General features: G+C 42.5%; 1 protein-coding gene across 8 annotated transcripts in view; it reads left to right on the forward strand.

The window, feature by feature from the left end:
* The window catches only part of LOC110501624 (nectin-3), a 32086-nt gene extending 5611 nt beyond the window's left edge, over positions 1–26475 (forward strand). For 2 of the 8 annotated variants that reach the window (XM_036958978.1, XM_036958979.1), the window contains 9 exons: positions 5278–5364; positions 5912–6259; positions 9121–9426; positions 13117–13219; positions 18612–18766; positions 24809–24914; positions 25038–25080; positions 25178–25238; positions 26037–26475. In XM_036958978.1, coding sequence (XP_036814873.1) covers positions 5278–5364; positions 5912–6259; positions 9121–9426; positions 13117–13219; positions 18612–18766; positions 24809–24914; positions 25038–25080; positions 25178–25204 — 1175 coding nt within the window. In that variant the 3' untranslated portion in view covers positions 25205–25238; positions 26037–26475. The other 6 variants (XM_036958980.1, XM_036958982.1, XM_036958981.1 and 3 more) reach the window with 6 other exon arrangements.

The raw sequence follows: 26475 nt of genomic DNA on the forward strand, positions 1-26475 counted from the left end.
GCTCCGGCACTCTCCCTGGGTCGGCCACCCACCTGTCGATCTCCTCCCAAGTCGTATAGTCCATACTGTACTCCTCTTTGGGCTGCGCCTGTTGTTTCTTCTCTCGCTGCACCTTTGGGCGGCTACACTCCCCTGGTTTAGCCCAGGGTCCTCTCCCGTCGAGGATTTCCTCCCATGTCCAGAAATCCTTATTGCGCATCTCCTCGCGCTGCTCCTGCCTGTTGACACGCTGCTTGGTCCCTTTGTGGTGGGTGATTCTGTAACGGTTTTCTTGATGAGAAGGAGAGTCGGACCAAAATGCGGCGTGTCTATTGCAATCCATGTTTAATGAAGTAACACACTAAACACAAACACTACCAAAACAATAAACTTAACGAAAACCGAAACAGCCTATACTTGTGTAACCTAACACAGAACAATGACATCAGGACACTAAGGACAATCACCCACGACCAACTCAAAGAATATGGCTGCCTAAATATGGTTCCCAATCAGAGACAACGATAAACACCTGCCTCTGATTGAGAACCACTTCAGACAGCCATAGACTTAGCTAGAACACCCCACTAGCTACAATCCCCATACATACACACCACCTACAAAAACCCATGCCACACCCTGGCCTGACCAAATAAATAAAGATAAACACAAAATACTTCGACCAGGGTGTGACAATACACAGAAGTATAGATTTGATAAACCTGCATATTTAGTTAAAAGAGATTCATGTTAGCAGGCAATATTAAACTAGGGAAATTGTGTCACTTCTCTTGCGTTCATTGCACGCAGAGTCAGGGTATATGCAACAGTTTGGGACGCCTGGCTCGTTGCGAACTAATTTGCCTGAATTTTACGTAATTATGACATAACATTGAAGGTTGTGTAATGTAACAGCAATATTTAGACTTATGGATGCCACCCGTTAGATAAAATACGGAAAATAAAATACGGAAAGGTTCCGTATTTCACTGAAAGAATAAACGTTTTGTTTTCTAAATGATAGTTTCCGGATTTGACCATATTAATGACCTAAGGCTCGTATTTTTGTGTGTTATTATATTATAATGAAGTCTATGATTTGATAGAGCAGTCTGACTGAGCGGTGGTAGGCAGCAGCAGGCTCGTAAGCATTCATTCAAACAGCACTTTACTGCATTTGCCAGCAGCTCTTCGCAATGCTTCAAGCACATTAGAACATCCAATAGTCAAAGGTATATAAAATACAAATGGTATAGAGAGAAATAGTCCTATAATAACTACAACCTAAAAACGTATTACCTGGGAATATTGAAGACTCATGTTAAAAGGAACCACCAGCTTTCATATGTTCTCATGGTCTGAGCAAGGAACTTAAACGTTAGCTTTTTTACATGGCACATATTGCACTTTTACTTTCTTCTCCAACACTTTGTTTTTGCATTATTTAAACCAAATTGGACATGTTTCATTATTTATTTGAGGCTAAATTGATTTTTGTAATGTGTTATATTAAGTTAAAATAAGTGTTCATTGTTCATTCAGTATTGTTGTAATTGTCATTATTACAATATATAAAAATCGTCCGATTAATCGGTATCGTCTTGTTTTGGTCCTCCAATAATCGGTATCGGCGTTGAAAAATCATAATCGGTCGACCTCTAGTCTTATGTCTATTTTCCTATGACCATATGGGTATACTTTTTTCTTTATGGAGTTATGAGTAGTGTTTCTATTTCTAGTTTGACCAGTAGTGTATAATATATATATATATATATATATATATATATATATATATATATATTTTTTTTTTACACATTACTCACATGGGAAGTTGTGTCAAAATGGGGCAGGTAACAGTCCTGGGGTTTTGGATTGAAGTTTACATGCCTGGAGTGATATGTGAAGGAGTGTATTGTTGTGTTTTTTTTTTATACAAATCTAACCAGATTAGGTCTGCTGGATTGTTGGGATTTCTCCCGATGGGTTATAGGTCTGACTTCCTGAACCTGTGGCTCTGCGGTGAAGTTGACAGTGTGATGGGGAGTATAAGCCAATTTGAAAAAATTGTTTCAATAGAATGTGTTATTGTCTTTACCATGTTATAGACATTGTTATTACGAATAATTGGTAAAAGTAATAATTTATCATATAGTCAATGCTTGTCTGGATTTCCTGAATTAAAACTGAACTGAACTAAACTGTTCTGATTTGTTCTTTCCTGAGGTTATCATGAAAGGTGACATATCTGTCTTAATGCATGAAAGAGAAAGTTGGACCGAACAGTGTGTTTACCTCAAACCCCCTCTAACCGGCTAAAGAAATGTTGTTCAATACGGCCCTGTCCGCACCACTTCTACCGAGAGACCTGAGTCCTGAGCCAGCAACCTGTGTGCCACGTCCAATCGGATCAAATCAAATGTATTTGTCACATACACATGGTTAGCAGATGTTAATGGGAGTGTAGTGAAATGCTTGTGCTTCTAGTTCCGACCATGCAGTAATATCTAACAAGTAATATAACCTAACAATTCCACAACAACAAGTGTAAAGAAATGAATACGAATATGTACATAAAAATATATAAATGAGTGATGGCCGAACAGCATAGGCAAGATGCAGTAGATGGTATAGAGTACAGTATATACATATGAGATGAGTAATGTAGGGTATGATAACATTATATAAAGTGGCATTGTTTAAAGTGGCTAGTGATACATTTAATTACATCAAGATGGCAAGATGCAGTAGATGGTATAGTGTACAGTATATACATATGAGATGAGTAATGTAGGGTATTTAAACAGTATATCAAGTGGCTAGTGATAAATTGATTAAATCAATTTCCATTATTAAAGTGGCTGGAGCTGAGTCAGTATGTTGGCAGCAGCCACTCAATGTTAGTGATGGCTGTTTAACAGTCTGATGGCCTTGAGATAGGAGCTGTTTTTCAGTCTCTCGGTCCCCGCTTTGATGCACCTGTACTGACCTCGCCTTCTAGATGATAGCGGGGTGAACAGGCAGTGGCTCGGGTTGTTGTTGTCTTTCATCTTTCTGACCTTCCTGTGACATCGGGTGGTGTAGGTGTCCTGGAGGGCAGGTAGTTTGCATCCAGTGATGCGTTGTGCAGACCTCACTACCCTCTGGAGAGCCTTACGGTTATGGGTGGAGCAGCCGACGTACCAGGCGGTGATACAGCCCGACAGGATGCTCTCGATTGTTCATCTGTAAAGATTTGTGAGTGTTTTTGGTGACAAACCGAATTTCTTCAGCCTCCTGAGGTTGAAGAGGCGCTGCTGCGCCTTCTTCATCACGCTGTCTGTGTGGGTGGACCATTTCAGTTTGTCCGTGATGTGTACACCGAGGAACTTAAAACTTTCCACCTTCTCCACCACTGTACCTTCCATGTGGATAGGGGGATGCTCCCTCTGCTGTTTCCTGAAGTCCACAATCATCTCCTTTGTTTGGTTGACGTTGAGTGTGAGGTTATTTTCCTGACACCACACTCCGAGGGCCCTCACCTCCTCCCTGTAGGCCGTTGTTGTTGTTGGTAATCAAGCCTACCGCTGTAGTGTCGTCCGCAAACTTGATGATTGAGTTGGAGGCATGCATGACCACGCAGTCGTGGGTGAACAAGGAGGGCTCAGAACGCACCCTTGTGGGGCCCCAGTGTTGAGGATCAGCGGGGTGGAGATGTTGTTACCTACCCTCACCACCTGGGGGCGGCCCGTCAGGAAGTCCAGTACCCAGTTGCACAGGGCGGGGTCGAGACCCAGGGTCTCGAGCTTGATGACGAGTTTGGAGGGTACTATGGTGTTAAATGCTGAGCTGTAGTCGATTAACAGCATTCTCACATAGGTATTAATCTTGTTTTCATTATACCAGAGAATCTTGTTTCTCATGGTCTGATGGTTTGCCTTTTAGCAAACTGCAAGCAGGTTGTTATTTGCCTTTTACTGAGGAGTGGCTTCCATCTGGCTCTCTACCATAAAGTCCTGATTGGTGGAGTGCTGCAGAGATGGTTGTCCTCTGGAAGGTACTCCTATCTCCACAGAGGAACTCTGGAGCTCTGTCAGAGTGACCATCGGGTTCTTGGTCACCTCCTTGACCAAGACCCTTCTCCCCCGATTGCTCAGTATGGTCAGTGGGCGAGATCTTGGAAGAGTCTTGGTGATTCCAAATTCCTTCCATTTAAGAACGATGGAGGCCACTGTGCTCTTGGGGACCTTCAGTGTAGCAGAAACGTTTTGGTACCCTCCCCAGATCTGTGCCATGACACAATCTTATCTTGGAGCTCTACGGACAATTCCTTTGACCTCAGGGCTTGGTTTTTGCTCTGACATGCACTGTCAACTGTGGCACCTTACATAGACAGGTGTGTGCCTTTCCCAATCCTGTTCAATCAATTGAATTTACCACAGGTGGACTCATCTCAAGGATGTTGTAGAACATGTTTCTACAGTTGTAGAACCATCTCAAGGATGATCAATGGAAACTGGATGCACCTGAGCTTATTTTTGAGTCTCATAGCAAAGGGTCTGAATACTAATGTAAAATTATTCTGTTTTTTATTTTTAATAAATTAGCAAACATATCTCAACCTGCTTTCCCTTTGTCATTATTCGGTATTGTGTGTAGATTGGGGGGATATTTATTACATTTTAGGATAAGGCTGTAACAAATGTTTTAAAAAGTGAAGGGGTCTGAATACTTAACAAATGCACTGTATGTAACTTGTTAAGCACATTTTTACTCCTGAATTTATTTAGGCTTGCCATAACAATACTTATTGACTTCAGACATTTCAGCTTTTCATTTTTAATTAATTTGTAAAATTGTCTAAATATAATTCCACTTTGACATTATGGGTTATTGTTTGTAGGCCAGTGACCAAAAAAATTTGAAATTTTATCAATTTTAAATTCAGGTGGTAACACAACAAAATGTGGAAAATGTCAAGGGTTGTGAATAATTTCTGAAGGCACTTTTATACGGTATGTTGCCCTTAGAGTTGTGCAAAGTTATTAAAATCTTAATGAAAATGATTTATCCATGTATGATATTTCATTTTTTTTGGGGGGGGGGGACATTTTCTATACTTTCTTTCACTTTCAAAATGTGGAGTAGGTTGTGTAGATCTGTAGGATAATTATTTCCCTCAAATGTTGGAAAAAAATGGAAGGCAGCAAAATGTGAAAAGTGCAAGGGGGTGTAGAGCACAACAGTTAGTTATCAACAATTGCAACAACATTACATCAGATAATGTAATGTAATATAATTCTATAATTCCATTTTTCCTAGTGACCCTTGCAATGAGAAGAGCAAAGCATGTCACGGAAGCTGTTCTATGCTGTGTGATTCTACTCGTCATCCAAAGGAGTTCAGAAAGTAGGTTTCCAATTTATGTCATAAAATCTCATACTATTGAGCTCAAGTTTTTTATTTTTGACACAGGGCAGGCAATAACACACCAAACACACACCCATCATTCTAGACCTTGTCCTTTTAGGAAACAACAAGGCACACACATCAGCTCAGTATGTTCACTATGTTTTGAGACGTGATGAACATGCACAAGCATCTGGAATGTCTTGAATATCTTACTCTTGAATAACGGTATGAACAGAGTCAATGTTTTTAGCTTATTATTTGAATACTATATTCACTACGTAGCTTCAGCCTGGACTGGGCACAGATCTGAATATGCTTTGGCCATCTCTGACTATGGCTGCGGTCCAATACGTTTTTGCAATAGTCGCACACAAATGTCTGCATCAATAGGAGATCATATTTCACAAGCACAGCTATATAGAAACAATTCTTATTTGTGTATGTTTAGGTACCATTTCTGTAAATTATTATAGATTTTTTTTAGTTTAAGCATCTATTCTACGGGTACATTTTTGAATGTTTTTTGAGCCTATGTTTTCTCAAGGTATACGGGTGATTGGAGGAAGCAGGACTGTGGTACAGGGAGAGGACGTGGACTTATCCTGCAGACTGCTAGAGACAGATGAGGAGCTTGAACAGATAACATGGCAGAAAAGGACTCTGGAAGAACCAGAGAACCATAATTTCTTGCTTATTTATCCCAGTGGGGTTACTGACTTTATTTCATCGAATGGATTGGAAAATAGAGTCCAGTTTTTTGGGAACCCGGCAGAAAACATTGGTTCTATTCGAATAACTGCTGCCAGACTGTTGGATGAAGGCACCTTCACATGCGTCTTCAGTGTTTTCCCAAGTGGAGTATACAGTATAGAGATACCTCTTACTGTGCTAGGTAAGAACACTTCCTTCTTTGCCTCACTGTTTCTACTTTTGACATTGTAGAAAGAGTGTGAAATATCAATACCAGAAAGTGGGTAGGGGTTCATTATTAAAGTGAAGTAAGAGCAGAGACCTCATCTACACATTTCTGTTATTTGTTTTTTTTAACCAATATCCTCTTACTTACCACCGACGTTGTAACGAGAGCACATCAACTCTCAATATACTCAGTGGTCAGTTTATTAGGTACATCCATCTAGTACCTGGTCGAACCCCCCTTTGCCTCCAAAACAGCCTGAAGTCTTCGGGGAATGGAAACGTTTCTCAATTGGTATCAAGGGACCTAATGTGTGCCAGCAAAAAATGCCCCACACCATTACACCAGCCTGTACCGTTGAAACCAGGCAGGATGGAGCCTGCTGCTTACACCAAATTCTGACTCTGCCATCAGCATGATGCAACAGGAACCGGGATTCGTCAGACCAGGTGATGTTTTTCCACTCCTCAATTGTCAAGTGTTGGTGATCGCGTGGCCGCTGTCACACACTTTGTAATCGGGTGTGGTCGTCTGCTACAGTACCCCATCCGTTACGAGGACCGATGAGTGGTGCGTGCACACCGTTGTACTGCGCCGTTATTTGCCTGTTTGTGGCCCGCCTGTTAGCTTGTAGGATTCTTGCCATTCTCCTTCGACCTCTCATCAACGAGCTGTTTTCTCCCACTGGACTGCTATGGGCTGGATGTTTTTTGTTGGTCGCACCATTCTCGGTAAACCCTAGACACCGTCTTGCGTGACAAGCCCAGGAGGCCAGAAGTTTCTGAGATATTGGAACCGGCGTTCCTGGCACCGCCGATCATACCACCCTCAAAGTTGCTTAGGTCACTCGTTTTGCCCATTCTAACGTTCAATCGAACAGTGACTGAATGCCTCGACGCCTGTCTGCCTGCGTTTATATAGCAAGCCATGGCCACGTTAACTTAATCTTAGGAGCAAACCATTTTTGCTTGACTGTCAGTCACTTTGGATAAAAGTGTCTACTAAACAGCATATATTAATATACCATTTTCAGATGTAAGTAGTATTTCTTCAAAAGTCTTAAGTTCAAAACTGTAAGGTGATGACACTTGTAATGCTCCCTATCTTATGTTCAGAACCTTTTTATTTATTTTTATTGAACACAACTGTTACCCCCGAGTCATTCATGCAAAATCTTAAGTTTTCTAAGAAATACCATGGGAATATTTTGTTTTGTCACCAATACAACAGATAATGATAGGCTCACTGCAAAAGATACAAGATACACATTACAAAACTGTTATTTTTGAAGTGCCGAATAGTAGATAGTAAATATAATATTCAATACAGTATTTGACTAACCTGTCATCCAAAACCGAATTTGCATACCAATTTCTTTCTATCACTTTGGTGCAATTTTCAGGTATAAACTATTAGCAAAAAAATCCAAACAGATCATCAAAATGGCTTATGTTGCAAAAGTCTATTTTTAATTGACAAACAAATACACAAAATGATTTGTTCACTGCACCAAATCACTCTTTCACTTAGAATACATTTTCAAGTATAAGTATCTGCTTTCACAATGCAATATTCACTTACTTTTGAAATGACTTGACATTTAACTATGACTGAATCCATCAGTTCAAAACTGATACCTACTGAATCAAAATTGTAGAAAGGTCCGTTTAGGTATAGAATTGCTGAATACAGTAGAATTCTATACTTTTAGATAAAATCCTATTTTATTTGACACAGTCTACACCTGTTGGTTACGAAGTAACAGTGAAATGCTTACTTCCGGGCCCTTCCCAACAATACAGAGAAAAATAAAATTGATAAATAATAGAAAAGTGGTAAGATGTAATAATGATAAATGCACAATGAGTAACAATAACTTGGCTATATTCACGGGGCCCCAGTACCGAGTTGATGTGCAGGAGTATGAGGTCATTGAGACCGATATGTACATATAAAGTGCATTTGGAAAGTATTCAGACCCCTTTAATTTTCCACATTTTGTTAAGTTACAGCCTTATTCTAAAATGGATTCAATAGTTTTTTTCCCCCTCATCAATTTACACACAACTGAAATTTCACATTTACATAAGTATTAAGACCTTTTACTCCCGAGTGGCGCAGCGGTCTAAGGCACTGCATCTCAGTGCAGGAGGCGACACCACAGTCCCTGGTTCGATTCCAGGCTGAATCCCATCCCATAGGGCGGCGCACAATTGTGCCAGCATCGTCTCCTTCCTGAGCGGTATGATGGCTGCGTGGTCCCATGGTGTGTATACTTGCATACTATTGTTTGTACAGATGAACGTGGTACCTTGGAAATTGCTCCCAAGGATGAACCAGACTTGTGGAGGTCTACAAAAAAAATTCTGCGGTCTTGGCTAATTTATTTTGATTTTCTCATAATGTCAAGCAAAGAGGCACTGAGTTTGAAGGTAGGCCTTGAAATCAATTGACTCAAATGATGTCAATAAGCCTATCAGAAGCTAACCAGAATAGAAAGAGGAGTGGGAGGCCCCGGTGCAGAACTGAGCAAGAGGATAAGTAAATTAGAACCCCAGCATCCCAGAGTCGCCTCTTCACTGTTGACGTTTGGACTGGTGTTTTATGGGTACTATTTAATGAAGCTTCCTGTTGAGGACTTGTGAGGCGTCTGTTCCTCAAACTAGACACTCTAATGTACTTGTCCTCTTGCAGTAAATGTGTAGATACTAATGATGCTTATTGCAACATGAGCGTTTGAATACGTTTCACGTGACTGGCTGTGTGTTTGTTTTTTCACTGAAATGTACAACTAGTTCATATTTTCTGTTCTCTATTTGTTTGTTTGCTGGTCATAGTACCTCCAGTGATGAGTGTTACAGTCGATGTCCCTCCTGTCATTGGAGAGAATGAGGTTGTCTTGACATCCTGTTTGGCTGCTGGTGCCAAGCCACAGGCAGAAGTGAGGTGGAACACGGATGCATTCGGCAGTTTGGTGAGGACTGTAACCAACTCCACCCAGCACGCCAACGGCACCACCACGGTTGTCAGCCACCTGCTCGGGGTGCCAACCAGAGCAGCCAATCAGCAGCAGGTTCAGTGTGTGGTCAACCAGTCTGCCCTGGCAACAGAGAGGACCCTGGCCTACACAATCAACATCAACTGTAAGTATGAACTCTGCCTTCACTGGCTGTGGGCCTAGTAGCACCTCTAACGTGTGGGTGTGGGTGGTAGGCCTCTACTCTACCCATGGAGCCTGTTCTGTGGCTTCTGCCCTGACACATTTGACAGGAGGTTAGGAAGTGCAACTCAGTTTCTACTTCTTTTTGTGGGCAGTGTCTTCTCTTGAGAGCCAGGTCTGCCTACGGCTGCCTTTTTCAATAGCAAGGCTATGCTCACTGAGTCTGTACATAGTCAAGGCTTTCGCTAATTTGGGGTCAGTCACAGGGGTCAGGTATTCTGTCACTGTGTACTTCTTGTTTAGGGCCAAATAGTATTCTAGTTTGCTCTGTTATTTTGTTAGTTCTTTCCAATGTGTCAAGTAGTTTTCTTTTAGTTTTCTCATGATTTAATTGTGTTGCTTTCTTGGGGCTCTGTGGGGTCTGTTTGTGTTTGTGAACCGAGCCCCATGACCAGCTAGCTTAGGGGATTCTTCTCCAGCTTCATCTCTCTGTAGGTGATTGCTTTGTTATGGAAGGTTTGGGAATTGCTTCCTTTTAGGTAGTTGTAGAATTGAACGGCTTTTCTGGATTTAGATATTTAGCGGATATCGGCCTAATTCTGCTGTACATGCATTATTTGGTGTTTTATGTTGTACACTGAGGATATTTTTGCAGGATTCTGCATGCAGATTCTCAATTTGGTGTTTGTCCCATTTTGTGAATTCTTGGTTGGTGAGCGGACCACAGATCTCACAACCATGAAGGGCAATGGGTTCTACAACTGATTCAAGTATTTTTAGCCAGTTCCTAATTGGGATGTCGAATTTTATGTTCCTTTTAATGGCATAGATGGCCCTTCTTGCCTTGTCTCTCAGATCGTTCACAGCTTTGTGGAAGTTACTTGTGGCGGTAATGTTTAAGCCGAGGTATGTATAGTTTTTTAGGTGTGTGTATAGATTGTGTATAGATTGTGGTGTCTGTATTTGTGGTCCTGGCAACTGGAACATTATTTTTGTCTTACTGAGATTCACTGTCAGGGCCCAGGTCTGACAGAATCTGTGCAGAACATATAGGTGATGCTCTAGGCCATCCTTGGTTGTGGACAAAAGCACCAGATCATCAGTAGACATTTAACTTCAGATTCTAGTAGGGTGAGCCCGGGTGCTGCAGACTGTTCTAGTGTCCTCACCAATTCCTTGATATACACAGTGCATTCGGAAAGTATTCAGACCCTGTTACTTTTTCCACATTTTGTTACGTTACAGCCTTATTCTAAAATGTATACATTTTTCCCCTAATCAATCTATACACAATACCCCATAATGAAAAAGGAAAAACAGGTTTTTAGAAATGTTTGCAAATTTACAAAAATAATTAAATATCACATTTACTTAAGTATTCAGATCCTTTACTCAGTACTTTCTTGAAGTACCTTTGGTATTGATTACAGCTGTTAAGTATTCTTGCATATGATCATACAACCTTGGGACACGTGTATTTTGGAGTTCTCCCATTCTTCTCTGCAGACCCTCTCAAGCTGTCAGGTTGGATGGGGAAGAGTCACTGCACAGCTATTTTCAGGTGTCTCCAGAGATGTTAGATCGGGTTCAAGTCCGGGCTCTGGCTTGGCCACTCAAGGACATTCAGAGACTTGTCCCAAAGCCACTCCTGCGTTGTTTTGGCTGTTTTCTTAGGGTCGTTGTCCTGTAGGAAGGTGAACCTTCGCCCCAATCTGAGGTCCCGAGCGCTCTGGAGCAGGTTTTCATCAAGGATCCCTCTACTTTGCTCCCTTCATCTTTCCCCCGATCCTGACTAGTCATCCCCCCATCATAATGCTGCCACCACCATGCTTAACCATAGGGATGGTGCCAGGTTCCTCCAGACGTGATGCTTGACATTCAGGCCAAATAGTTCAATCTTGGTTTCATCAGACCAGAGAATCTTGTTTCTCATGGTCTGAGAGTCCTTTAGGTGTCTTTTGGAAAACTCCAAGTGGGCTGTCATGTGCCTTTCACTGATGAGTGGCTTCTGTTTTGCCACTCTACCATAAAGGCCTGATTGGTGGAGTGCTGATGGTTGTCCTTCTGGAAGGTTCTAACATCTCCACAGAGGAACTCTAGAGCTCTGTAAGAGTGTCCTCCCTGACCAAGGCCCTTCTCCCCCAATTGCTCAGTTTGGCTGGGTGGCCAGCTCTACGAAGAGTCTTGGTGGTTTCAAATTCCTTCTATTTAAGAGTGATGGAGACCACTGTGTTCTTGCAGACCTTCAATACAGCAGGCATTTTCTTTGCCCCTCCCCAGATCTGTGCCTCGACACGGTCCTGTCTCGGAGCTCTACGGATAATTCCTTCGACCTCATGGCTTGGTTTTTGCTCTGACTTGCACTGTCAACTGTGGGACCATATGTAGACAGGTATGTGCCTTAACAAATCATGTCCAATCAATTGGATTTACCACGGGTGGACTCCAATCAAGTTGTAGAAACATCTTAAGGATGATCAATGGAACAAGGATGCTCCTGAGCTCAATTTTTTCGAGTCTCATAGCAAAGGGTCTGAATACTTATGTACAGTTGAAATTGGAAGTTTACAACATCATTTGAGTCATTTGGAGGTGTACCTGTGGATGTATTTCAAGGCCTACCTTCAAACTCAGTGCCTCTTTGCTTGACATCATGGGAAAATCAAAAGAAATCTTCCAAGACCTCAGAAAAATAATTGTAGACCTCCACAAGTCTGGTTCATCCTTGGGAGCAATTTCCAAATGCCTGAAGGTACCACGTTCATCTGTACAAACAATAGTACGCAAGTATAAACACCATTGGACCACGCAGCCGTCATACCGCTCAGGAAGGAGACGTGTTCTGTCTCCTAGAGATGAACGTACTTTGGTGAGGAAAGTGCAAATCAATCCCAGAACAACAGCAAAGGACCTTGTGAAGATGCTGGAGGAAACAGGTACAAAAGTATCTATATCCACAGTAAAACGAGTCCTATATTGACATAACCTGAAAGGCCGCTTAGCAAGGAAGAAGCCACTGCTCCAAAACCGCCATTAAAAAGCCAGACTACGGTTTGCAACTGCACACGGGGCTAAAGATAAGATGGCCATAATGACCATCGTAATGTTGGTAAGATAAAGGGGGATGCTTGCAAGCCGAAGAACACCATCCCAACCATGAAGCACATGGGTGGCTGCATCATGTTGTGGGGGGGCTTTGCTGCAGGAGGGACTGGTGCACTGCACACAATAGATGGCATCATGAGGGAGAAGTTAAACAATTTAAAGGCAATGCTACCAAATACTAATTGAGTGTATGTAAACGTCTGACCCATTGGGAATGTGTTGAAAGAAATATTTCTCTCTACTATTATTCTGACATTTCACATTCTTAAAATAATGTGGTGATCCTAATTGACCTAAGACAGGGAATTTTTACTAGGATTAAATGTCAGGAATTGTGAAAAACTGAGTTTAAATGTATTTGTCTAAGGTGTATGTAAACTTTCAACTGTAAATAAGGCATCCCTGTCTCACCCCACGTCCCTGTGGAAAGAAATGTGTGTGTTGCCAATTTTAAATGCACACTTGTTTGTGCACACTTGTTTGTGTACATGGGTTTTGTAATGTTGTATGTTTTTTCCCCCAACACCACTTTCCATCCACTCATGCCTCTCTCTCTCCCTCTCCATAGATCCACCTCAGACAGTGAACATTACTCTTAGTGAGGCCTCCCCAGCCACAGTTTTCCTATGTGTAGCAGACAGCAACCCAAAAGCCTTCTACACCTGGACCAGGTAGCCTATGCTTTTACACACCTACAGTGCCTTTAGAAGGTATTCAGAAGCCTTGAACTATTCCACATCTTGTTGTTACAGCATGAATTCAAAATGGATTAAATTGATTTATGTTCTTCTGCACACAATACCCCATAATGATAAAGTGAAAACATGTATTTAGTAATTTTTGCACATTTATTGAAAATGAAATGCATAAATATCTTATTGAAGTTTTTCCACCCCTTAGTCAGTACATGTTAGAATCACCTCGGCAGTAATTAAAGCTGTGAGTCTTTCTGGGTTAAGTATCTAAGAGCTTTTCACACCTGGATCTTGCAGCATTTGCCCATTATTGTTTATAAATTGTTTAAGCTCAAATTGGTTATTTATCATTGCTAGACAACTATTTTCACATTCTGGCCATAGATTTTCAAGTAGATTTAAGTCAAAACTTTAACTTGGCTTGTCTTCTTGGTAAGTAACTCTAGTGTAGATTTGCCTTGTGTTTGAGGTAATTGTGCTGCTGAAAGATTAATTAATCTCCCAATGTTTGGTAGAAAGCAGACTGAACCAGGTTTTTACCTCTATGATTTAGCCTGTGCTTAGCTCCATTCGGTTTCTTTTTTATCCAGTCCTTAACGATTGCAAGCATACTCATAACATGATGCAGCCACAACTCTGCTTAAAAATACGGAGAGTGGTACTCAGTAATGTGTTGGATGTTTGGGGCAAATCCAATAACACTTTGTATACAGGACAACAAGTGAATTGCTTTGCCACATTTTTTTAGGTATTACTTTAGTGTCTTATTGCAAACAGGATGCATGTTTTGGAATATTTGTATTCTGTATAGACTTCCTTCTTTTCACTCTGTCAATTAGGTTTGTATTGTGGAGTAACTACAATGTTGTTGATCCATCCATCCATCTCCTATCACAGACATTAAGCTATGTAACTGTTGTAAAGTCCCCATTGTCCTTATGATGAAATCCCTGAGCGGTTTCCTCACTCTCCGGCAACAAAGTTAGGAAGGACACCTGTATCTTTAAAAAAATATATTAATAAATGGTGGGGGGGGGGTAGATCAGCTTTAATATTGAAGTTAAATTGAAGCTTCCATCAATATAATTGTCTAAATAATTTTCAATCCCCCATATATATAGATTTGTGTATGTGTATATACATATATACTGTACATACAGTGTCAGTCAAAAGTTTGGACACATACTCATTCCAGGGTTTTTCCTTATTTTTACTATGTTCTGCATTGTCGAATAATAGTAAAGACATCAAAACTATGAAAAAACACATATGGAGTTGTGTAGTAACCAAAGAAGTGTTAAACAAATCAAAATATATTTTAGATTTGAGGTTCTTCAAAGTAGCCACCCTTTGCCTTGGTGACAGCTTTGCACACTCTTGCAATCCAATGTTTATTTTTTCATTTCATGCTGTTGGTGGTAAGTGCATTTGATTTAGTGGCCCTAGCGTTGAGAAGCCAGTGTTCCCATTTTGAACTATTTCATATGTTTGAAGGTAAAACTCTGCCTACCAAGCAAGTCCAGAGAGCAAATCAAGTGCACCTATAGGCGTACCGCTGACCATTCAGATCACCGTGTCTGCACTTTTCTCACGCCTTAGACTGTAAAAAGAAGCCTCGAACGCACAGCAAAATTGATAATGTGAGATTTGAAAACTTTTAAACCCATGACTAGAGAGACACTCAACGAATACCGCAAGGAGCTGCTGTTTTTGAGTATGGACATATTAAAGTTGTTATTCATTGACCCCGACATATACATTCCTTATACATGTAAAGTAATCAATAAGTTTTAGTATGATAACATGAATAAGTATATTTCAAGCTAGAATACAACAGTCCCTCTTTTTTGAACAGTAGCTCCATACTAGAATGTGATTTGATGCTGGTTTTGCAGATGACCAGTATATGCTGGTACACTGCTGACCAGTATTGAAAACACAACCAAGGCTGGTCACCAGTAAAAAGACTACCAAGGCTGGTGATGCGCCAAATGCAATCTTCGCTCTCTCTCTCTCATCTTCTATCCTATCATCTCTCCCTTCTGCTAAATCATTCTCCCTAATGTCCCCTGATTCTGCCTATTCGACCCTACTCTCTTCCCAATCCGCATCCTATTGACTCACACTGTCTCCTTTCCTCCCGCCTGGCTCGGCCCTCCACTCCTGCTCCGTGGCTGAGTGACTCATTGTGAGCTTACAGAACAGGGCTGTTGGCAGCTGTGCGAAAATGGAAAGAAAACTACATTTCCATGGGACCGATCATCCTTTCACTCCCTCCTCTCTACCTTTTCGCTGCTTAACCTTTTTGGGATAGGGGGCAGCATTTTAACTTTTGGATGAATAGCGTGCCCAGAGTGAACTGCCTCCTACTCTGTCCCAGATGCTTATATATGCATGTTATAATTAGTATTGGATAGAAAACACTCTGAAGTTTCTAAAACTGTTTGAATGATGTCTGTGAATATAACAGAACTCATATGGCAGGCGAAAACCTGAGAAAAATCCAACCAGGAAGTGGGACATCTAAGGTTTGTAGTTTTTCAAAGCTTGGCTTACCGAATACACATTGCGATATGGATAAAGTTGCATGTAGTACACGCTGAAACGGTTGCCAGATGTACTGTTTTTCTTCCAACACATTGGTGCGTCTATCTTCCGGGTTAAGTGGGCATTGTTAAGAAGCAGTGCGGCTTGGTTGGGTTGTGTTTCGGAGGACGTACGGCTCTCGACCTTCGCCTCTCCCGAGTCCGTATGGGAGAGTTGCAGCGATGAGACAAGACTGTAACTACCAATTGGATATCATGAAATTGGGGAGAAAAGGGATAAAAATATATATATATATAATAAAAGGAGAGAAAAAAAGGAAAAGGAAAATAAAGGATTCCATACTGGTCACTAAACAAAAACTGCTCTTCTCTGTGTCAAGGAGGCTTTCCGCACTGCCAAAGCTGACTCTCTCCTCTGTTCTCATCCTCATTGATCTTTCGACTGCCTTTGACACCCTCTTAGGGCTGGGTTACTATAGGGCTCTGCATACATTTGGATTGCATCTTACCTGGCTGGCCGCTTCTACCAGGTGGCGTAGAAGCACCACATACTCTCACTACTAGTATCCCCCAGGGCTCGGTTCTAAGCCCTCTTCTCTCTATACACCAAATCACTTGTCTCCGTCATATCCTAACATGGTCTCTCCTGTCATTGCTATGCGGATGACATGACACATACTTTTCCCCTTCCCCTTCTGACACCCAGGTGGCAACACGCATTTGGCAGATATCTCAGCTTGGAATTTCGTCCCACCCCAACCATACTACTCCATTCTTCCACATCTGTTCTTTTGGCCCTCCCACCCCTACATGAGGGCAGCTCCCGTTCATCCCAGTCCAAGCTCTTCTCTGTCATGGCACCCCAGTGATGGAACCAGCTTCCCTCTGAAGCCCATCTTCCAAAAACATCTGAAGCCCTACCTCTTCAAAAAGTATTCTAAATAATCCCACAGCACCCCCACCCCACCTCCCATTTCTTCCAAAAAATGTGTTTGGTGAACTAACACTTGCACTTGACTTTCTTTTCCCCCTATCATGACGTTGCCCTCTTTGTGTACAGCGAGCACCATCCCCCTCTCTCTGTCTCCTACAACCAGGCTGCTGGTCAGAAAGGGCGTAAATTCCTGGAGGAGATTATCTCCTCGTGGCCACAGTATAGAGAGAGAGTGAGTTTTCATAGAGAGAACAAAGGAATTTCTTCCACCTCACAGAACTTGAGGTCCGAACAACATTTATGTTCTGGAGAAGATATAAAAGATTAGTGAAGAATCCAGCTACGAACTGGTCCGTTTGGTACAATTTTGTGAAACTCATGGAAAACAATATGGCCCCCTTACCATAACGCTGTTTATATAATAGCCTCAGTTATGAGGCTTTACATCTAATTGTTGTATAAGATGAATGAGTGAGGATGATACTGTTTGTGAAATTGTGTAATGTGTATTTGGACTGTTTAATGAAGGAAACTCCAATTCCCTTTGGAGTTTAACTACATCAAGTCTCCGTATAAATGCACCTGCACTGTGATAGTCACAGAGGTCCGTTAAAAGCGCAGAGAGCATCATGAAGAACAAGGAACACACCAGGCAGGTCCGAGATACTGTTGTGAAGAAGTTTAAAGCCGGATTTGGATACAAAAAGATTTCCCAAGCTTTAAACATCCCAAGGAGCACTGTGCAAGCGATAATATTGAAATGGAAGGAGTATCAGACCACTGCAAATCTACCAAGACCTGGCCGTCCCTCTAAACTTTCAGCTCATACAAGGAGAAGACTGATCAGAGATGCAGCCAAGAGGCCCATGATCACTCTGGATGAACTGCAGAGATCTACAGCTGAGGTGGGAGACTCTGTCCATAGGACAACAATCAGTTGTATATTGCACAAATCTGGCCTTTATGGAAGAGTGGCAAGAAGAAAGCCATTTCTTAAAGATATCCATAAAAAGTGTCGTTTAAAGTTTGCCACAAGCCACCTGGGAGACACACCAAACATGTGGAAGAAGGTGCTCTGGTCAGATGAAACCAAAATTGAACTTTTTGGCAACAATGCAAAACGTTATGTTTGGCGTAAAAGCAACACACCATCCCCACTGTCAAACATGGTGGTGGCAGCATCATGGTTTGGGCCTGCTTTTCTTCAGCAGGGACAGGGAAGATGGTTAAAATTGATGGGAAGATGGATGGAGCCAAATACAGGACCATTCTGGAAGAAAACCTGATGGAGTCTGCAAAAGACCTGAGACTGGGACGGAGATTTGTCTTCCAACAAGACAATGATCCAAAACATAAAGCAAAATCTACAATGGAATGGTTCAAAAATAAACATATCCAGGTGTTAGAATGGCCAAGTCAAAGTCCGGACCTGAATCCAATCGAGAATCTGTGGAAAGAACTGAAAACTGCTGTTCACAAATCAAATTATGTTTGAAGCCTGAAATGTGGCAAAAGGTCGCAAAGTTCAAGGGGGCCGAATACTTTCGCAAGGCACTGTATTTGATAAAGATTAATCTTCAGTTTAATGATGCCAAAGACACAGCACCCCCTTACTAGCTCTGTGTTTACTGATAGCTACTTTATTGAGGAAAAATGTGCTTACTTTCACTGTGATATGTGGTTGTCCCACCTAGCTATTTTAGGATGAATACACTAAGTTGCTCTGGATAAGAGCATCTGCTAAATGGCTAAAATGTGAATGTCACCAGTGAAAACAAAGGCTTTTTACTAGCTAAAACACAACGAAGGCTGCTCACCAGCCTATGCTTGTCTTTTTCAGCAGGGTCAGGCCTTCTCCTCACCCTCTCTCTCTCTCTCTCTCCCTCAGAGTGGGCCAGCCATGGCCTCAGTCTGCAGTGAGAGCAGAGGGAAACACACTGCACCTCATCAGCCTCAGCTCTGAGCTGAATGGCCTCTACAGCTGTGAGGCCTCCAATCCTTACGGAAGAGCGACTGGCTCTCAATATGTGCATGTCGCCTCCTGTAAGAATACCTGAGAGAGAAAAAATACAAATATACACACACACATGCAGGCACACACACACAATTCATGATGGTTGCTTTACTGGCTGCTTATACTTGAATTGTTATATTAGGGACAATTATGTGAAATGTGATGTAGCATGTATGAATACCAAAGTTGAGCAAGATGCTCACTTATATTTCACAGAGTTCCTCTGTCCAGTGTCTGTGTTCCTTTGCACATCTTAATCTTTAATTGTCATTCTGAGATATGGCTTTTTCTTTGCAACTTTGCCTAGAAGGCCAGCATCCCAGAGTCTCCTCTTCACTGTTGACATTGAGACTGGTGTTTTGTGGGTACTATTTAATGAAGCTGCCAGTTGAGGACTTGTGAGGCGTCTGTTTCTCAAACTAGACACTCTAATGTATTTGTCCTCTTGCTCAGTTCTGCACCGGGGCCTCCCACTCCTCTTTCTATACTGGTTATAGCCAGTTTGCCCTGTTCTGTGAAGGAAATAGTACACAGCATTGTAAGAGATCTTCAGTTTCTTGGCAATTCCTTTCATGGAATAGCCTTCATTTCTCAGAACAAGAATAGACTGACGAGTTTCAGAAGAAAGCACTTAGTTTCTGGCTGTTTTGAGCCTGTAATCAAATCAAAGTTTATTTGTCACGTGCGCCGAATACAACAGGTGTAGAACTTACAGTGAAATGCTTACTTACAGGCCCTAACCAACAGGGAAATTTTTAAGTAAAAAAATAGGTATTAGTTGAACAGTAAGTAAAGAAATAAAAAACGACAGTGAAAAATAACAGTAGCGAGGCTATATACATTAGCGAGGCTTTAACAGTAGTGAGGCTATATACAGGCACCGGTTAGTCAGGATAATTAAGCCTTTTGGTACCGCTTGCCATGTGGTAGTAGAGAGAACAGTCTATGACTGGGGTGGCTTTGTCGTGCCCTTTTCACGACTGTCTTGGTGTGTTTGGACCATTCTAGTTTGTTGGTGATGTGGACACCAAAGAACTTGAAGCTCTCAACTTGCTCCACTACAGCCCTGTCAATGAGAATGGGGGCGTGCTCGGTCCTCCTTTTCCTGTAGTCCATAATCATCTCCTTAGTCTTAGTTACATTGAGGGAGAGGTTGTTATTCTGGCACCACCCGGCGAGGTCTCTGAACTCCCTATAGGCTGTATCTTCATTGTCGGAGATCAGGCCTAACACTGTTGTGTCGTCAGCAAACGTAATGATGGTGTTGGAGTCGTGCCTGGCCAGGCAGTCACAGGTGAACAGGGAGTACAGGAGGGGACTGAGCACGCACCCCTGAGGGGCTCCAGTGTTGAGGATCAGCGTGGCGGATGTGTTGATACCTACCCTCACCACCTGGGGGCGGCCCGTCAAGAAGTGCAGGATCCAGTTGCAGAGGGAGGTGTTTAGTCCCAGGATCCTTAGCTTAGTGATGAGCTTTGAGAGTACTATGGTTTTGAACAGTGAACTGTAATCAATGAATAGCATTCTCACGTAGGTGTTCCTTTTGTCCAGGTGGGAAAGGGCAGTGTGGAGTGCAATAGAGATTGCATCATCTGTGGATCTGTTTGGGTGGTATGCAAAATGGAGTGGGTCTAGGGTTTCTGGGATAATGGTGTTGATGTGAGCCATTACCAGCCTTTCAAAGAGATGGCCACCTCGCTTCGCGTTACTGGGAAACTATGCAGTTTTTTTACATGTTATTCCTTACATTGGTATCCCAGGTAATCTTAGGTTTCATTACGTACAGTCGGGAAGAACTACTGAATATAAGAGCAACTTCAACTCACCACCAGTACGACCAGGACAATGACTTTGCCGAAGCGGATCCTGTGTTCTGCCTTCCACCCAGGACAACGGAATGGAACCCAGCCTGCGACTCAAAACAAAGACGTCGTAAAAGAGGGAAACGTAGCGGTCTTCTGGTCAGGCTCCGGAGACGGGCACATCGCACACCACTCCCTAGCATACTACTCACCAATGTCCAGTCTCTTGACAACAAGGTTGATGAAATCTGAGCAAGGGGAGCATTCCAGAGGGACATCAGAGACTGTAACGTTCTATGCTTCACGGAAACATGGCTCACTCGACAGACGCTAACGGAATCGGTGCAGCCAGCTGGTTTCTTCACGCATCGCACCGACAGAAACAAACATCTTTCTGGTAAGAAGAGGGATGGGGGCGTATGCCTTATGATTAACAAGATGTGGTGTGACCACAACAACATACAGGAACTCAAGTCCCTCTGTTCACCTGACTTAGAATTCCTCACAATCAAATGTCGTCCGCATTATCTACCAAGGGAATTCTCTTCGATTATAATCACAGCCGTATATATTCCCCCCCAAGCAGACACATTGATGGCCCTGAATGAACTTTTTTTGACTCTTTGCAAACTGGAAACCACATATCCTGAGGCTGCATTCATTGTAGCTGAGGATTTTAACAAGGCTAATCTGAAAACAAGACTCCCTAAATTGTATCAGCATATCGATTGTGCTACCAGGGCTGGTAAAACCCTGGATCATTGCTATTCTAACTTCCGTGACGAATATAAGGCCCTCCCCCGCCCTCCTTTCGGAAAAGCTGACCACGACTCCATTTTGTTGCTTCCTGCCTACAGACAGAAACTAAAACAAGAAGCTCCCGCGCTCAGGTCTGTTCAAAGCTGGTCCGACCAATCTGATTCCACGCTTCAAGATTGCTTCGATCACGCGGACTGGTATATGTTCTGCATTGCGTCCAACAACAACATTGACGAATACGCTGATTCAGTGAGCGAGTTCAATAGAAAGTGCATTGATGATGTCGTTCCCATAGCAACGATTAAAACATTCCCAAACCAGAAACCGTGGATTGATGGCAGCATTCACATGAAACCGAAAACGCAAACCACTGCTTTTAACCAGGGAAAGGTGACCGGAAACATGACCGAATACAAACAGTGTAGCTATTCCCTCCGCAAGGCGATCAAACAAGCTAAGCGTCAGTATGGAGACAAAGTAGAGTCACAATTCAACGTCTCAGACACGAAAGGTATGTGGCAGGGTCTACAGTCAATCACAGATTACAAAAAGAAAACCAGCCCCGTCACGGACCAGGATGTCTTGCTCCTAGGCAGACTAAATAACTTTTTTGCCCGCTTTGAGGACAATACAGTGCCACTGACACGGCCCGCAACCAAAACCTGCGGACTCTCCTTCACTGCAGCCGACGTGAGGAAAACATTTAAACGTGTTAACCCTCGCAAAACTGCAGGCCCAAACTGCAGGCCCGCGTCCTCAGAGCATGCGCAGACCAGCTGGCTGGTGTGTTTACGGACATATTCAATCAATCCTTATCCCAGTCTGCTGTTCCCACATGCTTCAAGAGGGCCACCATTGTCCCTCTTCCCAAGAGAGCTAAGGTAACTGAGCTAAACGTCTACCGCCCGGTAGCACTCACTTCCGTCATCATGAAGTGCTTTGAGAGACTAGTCAAGGACCATATCACCTCCACCCTACCTGACACCCTAGACCCACTCCAATTTGCTTACCGCCCAAATATGTCCACAGACGATGCAATCTCAACCACACTGCACACTGCCCTAACCCATCTGGACAAGAGGAATACCTATGTGAGAATGCTGTTCATCGACTACAGCTCAGCATTTAACACCATAGTACCCTCCAAACTCGTCATAAAGCTCGAGACCCTGGGTCTCGACCCCCGCCCTGTGCAACTGGGTACTGGACTTCCTGACGGGCCGCCCCCAGGTGGTGAGGGTAGGTAACAACATCTCCACCCCGCTGATCCTCAACACTGGGGCCCCACAAGGGTGCGTTCTGAGCTCTCTCCTGTACTCCCTGTTCACCCATGACTGCGTGGCCATGCACGCCTCCAACTCAATCATCAAGTTTGCAGACGACACTACAGTGGTAGGCTTGATTACCAACAACAATGATGCGGCCTACAGGGAGGAGGTGTGGGCCCTCGGAGTGTGGTGTCAGGAAAATAACCTCACACTCAATGTCAACAAAACAAAGGAGATGATTGTGGACTTCAGGAAACAGCAGAGGGAGCACCCCCCTATCCACATCGACGGGACAGTAGTGGAGAGGATAGTAAGCTTTAAGTTCCTTGGCGTACACATCACGGACAAACTGAATTGTTCCACCCACACAGACAGCGTCGTGAAGCAGGTGCAGCAGCTCCTCTTCAACCTCAGGAGGCTGAAGAAATTCGGCTTGTCACCAAAAGCACTCACAAACTTCTACAGATGCACAATTGGGAGCATCCTGTCGGGCTGTATCACCGCCTGGTACGGCAACTGCTCCGCCCACAACCGTAAGACTCTCCAGAGGGTAGTGAATTCTGCACAACGCAACACCAAACTACCTGCCCTCCAGGACACCTACACCACCCGATGTCACAGGAATAAGATCACTCCGCTATCATCCAGAAGGCGAGGTCAGTACAGGTGCATCAAAGTAGGGACCGAGAGACTGAAAAACAGCTTCTATATCAAGGCCAGCAGACTGTTAAACAGCCACCACTAACATTGAGTGGCTGCTGCCAACACACTGACTCAACACCAGCCACTTTAATAATGGGAATTGATGGAAATTGATGTAAAATATATCACTAGCCATTTTAAACAATGCTACTTAATATAATGTTTACATACCCTACATTACTCATCTCATATGTATATGTATATACTGTACCCTATATCATCTACTGCATCTTTATGTAATACATGTTTCACTAGCCACTTTAAACTATGCCACTTTGTTTACATACCCTACATTACTCATCTCATATGTATATATTGTACTTGATACCATCTACTGCATCTTGCCTATGCCGTGTTGTACCATCACTCATTCATATATCTTTATATACATATTCTTTATCCCATTACACTTGTGTCTATAAGGTAGTAGTTTTGGAATTGTTAGGTTAGATTACTCATTGGTTATTATTGCATTGTCGGAACTCGAAGCACAAGCATTTCGCTACACTCGCATTAACATCTGCTAACCATGTGTATGTGACAAATAAATTTGATTTGATTTGATCAAACCCACAAATGCTGATGCTCCAGATACTCAGCTAGTTTAGAGAACGACAATTTTATTTCTTCTTCAATCAGAACAACCGTTTTCAGCTGTGCTAACATAATTGGAAAAGGGTTTTCTAATTATCAATTAGCTTTTTAAAATGATAAACTTGGATTAGCCAACACAACGTGCCATTGGAACACAGGAGTGAGGGTTGCTAATAATGGGCCGTTTCCAGCTACAATAGTCATTTACAACATTAACAATGTCTATACTGTATTTCTGATCAATTTTATGTTATTTTAATGGATAAAGAATAAGGACACTTCTAAGTGACTCCAAACTTTTGAACGGTAGTGAATATATTGTATTTTATACCATCTATTGCACCTTGCCTATGCCTCTCGGCCATCGCTCATCCCTATACTTATATGTACATATTCTCATTCACCCCTTTAAATTTGTGTGTATTAGGTAGTTGTTGGGGAATTGTTAGATTACTTGTTAGATATTACTGCACAATCGGAACTAGATGCGCAAGCATTTCACTACACTCGCATTAAAATCTGCTAACAATGTGTGTGTTACCAATAACATTTGATTTGATTGTTGTGACGGTATAGGCTATATTACATGGATTTATTCGACTTTTTAAAATGCTGATGTTCCAAAGGTCTGCATCAGTGGCTTGTAGGCCATGCCTGGAAACCATGAGATGCTAAACGTGTTAATGCCAATTAACGTCAATTATCATAAGACCGGCAGTTATTTGCTTGACAATCACAGGCTAAAGAAATTTCATGACCGCCACAGCCCTAGTCATGGTACACACTTTTAGCTTATTGCATATGTACACATATAACCTTCTAGCATTATCTCTTTGCTTACTGGAAAGTGTTTGCATTAGCGCTACGATGATTGCTAGGGCATGTATTGTAGTTGTAAATGCAGGCTGTTTGTATTAACTGTATCCCCCCCCTCCTCTCCTCACAGATACCTCTGCTGCCTGTTGGGTTCTACTTGTCATTATATTTCTGATTGTTGCTGCTGCTGCTGCTGGACTCGTATGGTACAGGTGGAAAAATGGAAAATGTCTTTGGTAACATCAGCTTCTCAAAATCAAGCACTAAATTTTGCATAGTGAAAAATGTATTTATAATGAATTATCATACATTGATTTTGCTTTCAAATCCATGTTCTCTTTTTCTGGACAATATCCCAGGAGTTCAGTCATGGGCGATCACCAGTTCGAGGCACAATCACAGGTATGTGACTATGGTACAGGCCACCATTGTTGTGTGACTAACCTTTCTCAGCCACTTTTTGCTCTGTAACAATTCTGTTAAAATGTCTAATGACAAGGTAGAGGAAGAGGAAGCTGAGATGTAAACCAAGAGGGCAGATAAGGAAGAAGTATCATAAGGTAGGGTACATATCCTTTTATTCTTTCTTTTTGAAAACAAATGCCAGTCTTAGACGTGTAGGCTCGGCCCTAATTTATGTGTTCTCTGTCACTTGGAGCTGCATTGCAAATGGTCCATGAACACAAGGAAAGGACAATTCCCAAGGACTAGTCAGCCCTTCCCCTTTTGAGGGTCCAACATGTATCTCTGTTACAGTATCCAGAGGACTGACTATTGAATGTGTGATTAGAATAATTCCATAGTATCTATCTAAAACTTCTTCACTGAGGATAACTTTCATGTTATCTATGTGGCTGTATGTTCTCTGTGGTAACTTGTATCTGTACAGGGTTAAGAACAAATTCTTATTTTCAATGACGGCCTAGGAACAGTGGTCTGGTACAGTGAACCCACTGTTCCTAGGCCGTCATTGAAAATAAGAATTTGTTCTTAACTGACTTGCCTTGTTAAAGGGGGCAGAATGACAGATTTGTACCTTGTCAGCTCGGGGATTTGAACTTCAAACCTTCTGGTTACTAGTCCAACGCTCTAACCACTAGGCTACCCTGCCGCCCCCATGCATAGAGTTGTGTGGTCTTCTCAGAAATTCTGTCTTATTTACATTGGTCTTAGATTGGTCTTCGATGCTGTGACACCCTGTTGAGATTGGTCACTGGTGGTCAGGTTACACTGTAAACTTGGTATTGTTTGATTGGTCGGTGGTTTTGGGTTGACAAGGTTACACCTTCAGATGTTATAAATGTTCTCTCTTATCCTGTTGATGAGGGAAGGTTGTATGATCAATTCTCATTTCCTAGGCTTCAAGGCATCTCCATGTTAGCATCACCTACTGGTATGACTACTGCTCAGCATACGACCGACCGCAAGGCGCTTCAGAGGGTACGGACCAATACATCACTGGGCCCAAGCTTTCTCCCATCCAGGACTGATATACCAGACGGTGTCAGAGGAAGGCCCTAAAAATTCTAAGACTCCATCCATCCCAGACATAGTCTGTTCTCTCTGCTACCACACGGCAAGCTGTACCAGACCACAAGTATAGGTCCAAAAGACTCCTTAACAGCTTCTACCCCAATCCATAAAACTGTTGAACAGTTCATCAAATGGCTACCCAGACTATTTTGTATTGACCACCCCCTCCTTTTTTTACACTTCAACAAGTTACTGAGTAAAGGGTCTGAATACTTATGTATATGTGATATTTCAGATTGTTTTTAATAAATTTGCAAAAAACTA

Source organism: Oncorhynchus mykiss, chromosome 22 (assembly GCF_013265735.2).
Source record: "Oncorhynchus mykiss isolate Arlee chromosome 22, USDA_OmykA_1.1, whole genome shotgun sequence".
Classification (NCBI taxonomy): domain Eukaryota; kingdom Metazoa; phylum Chordata; class Actinopteri; order Salmoniformes; family Salmonidae; genus Oncorhynchus; species Oncorhynchus mykiss.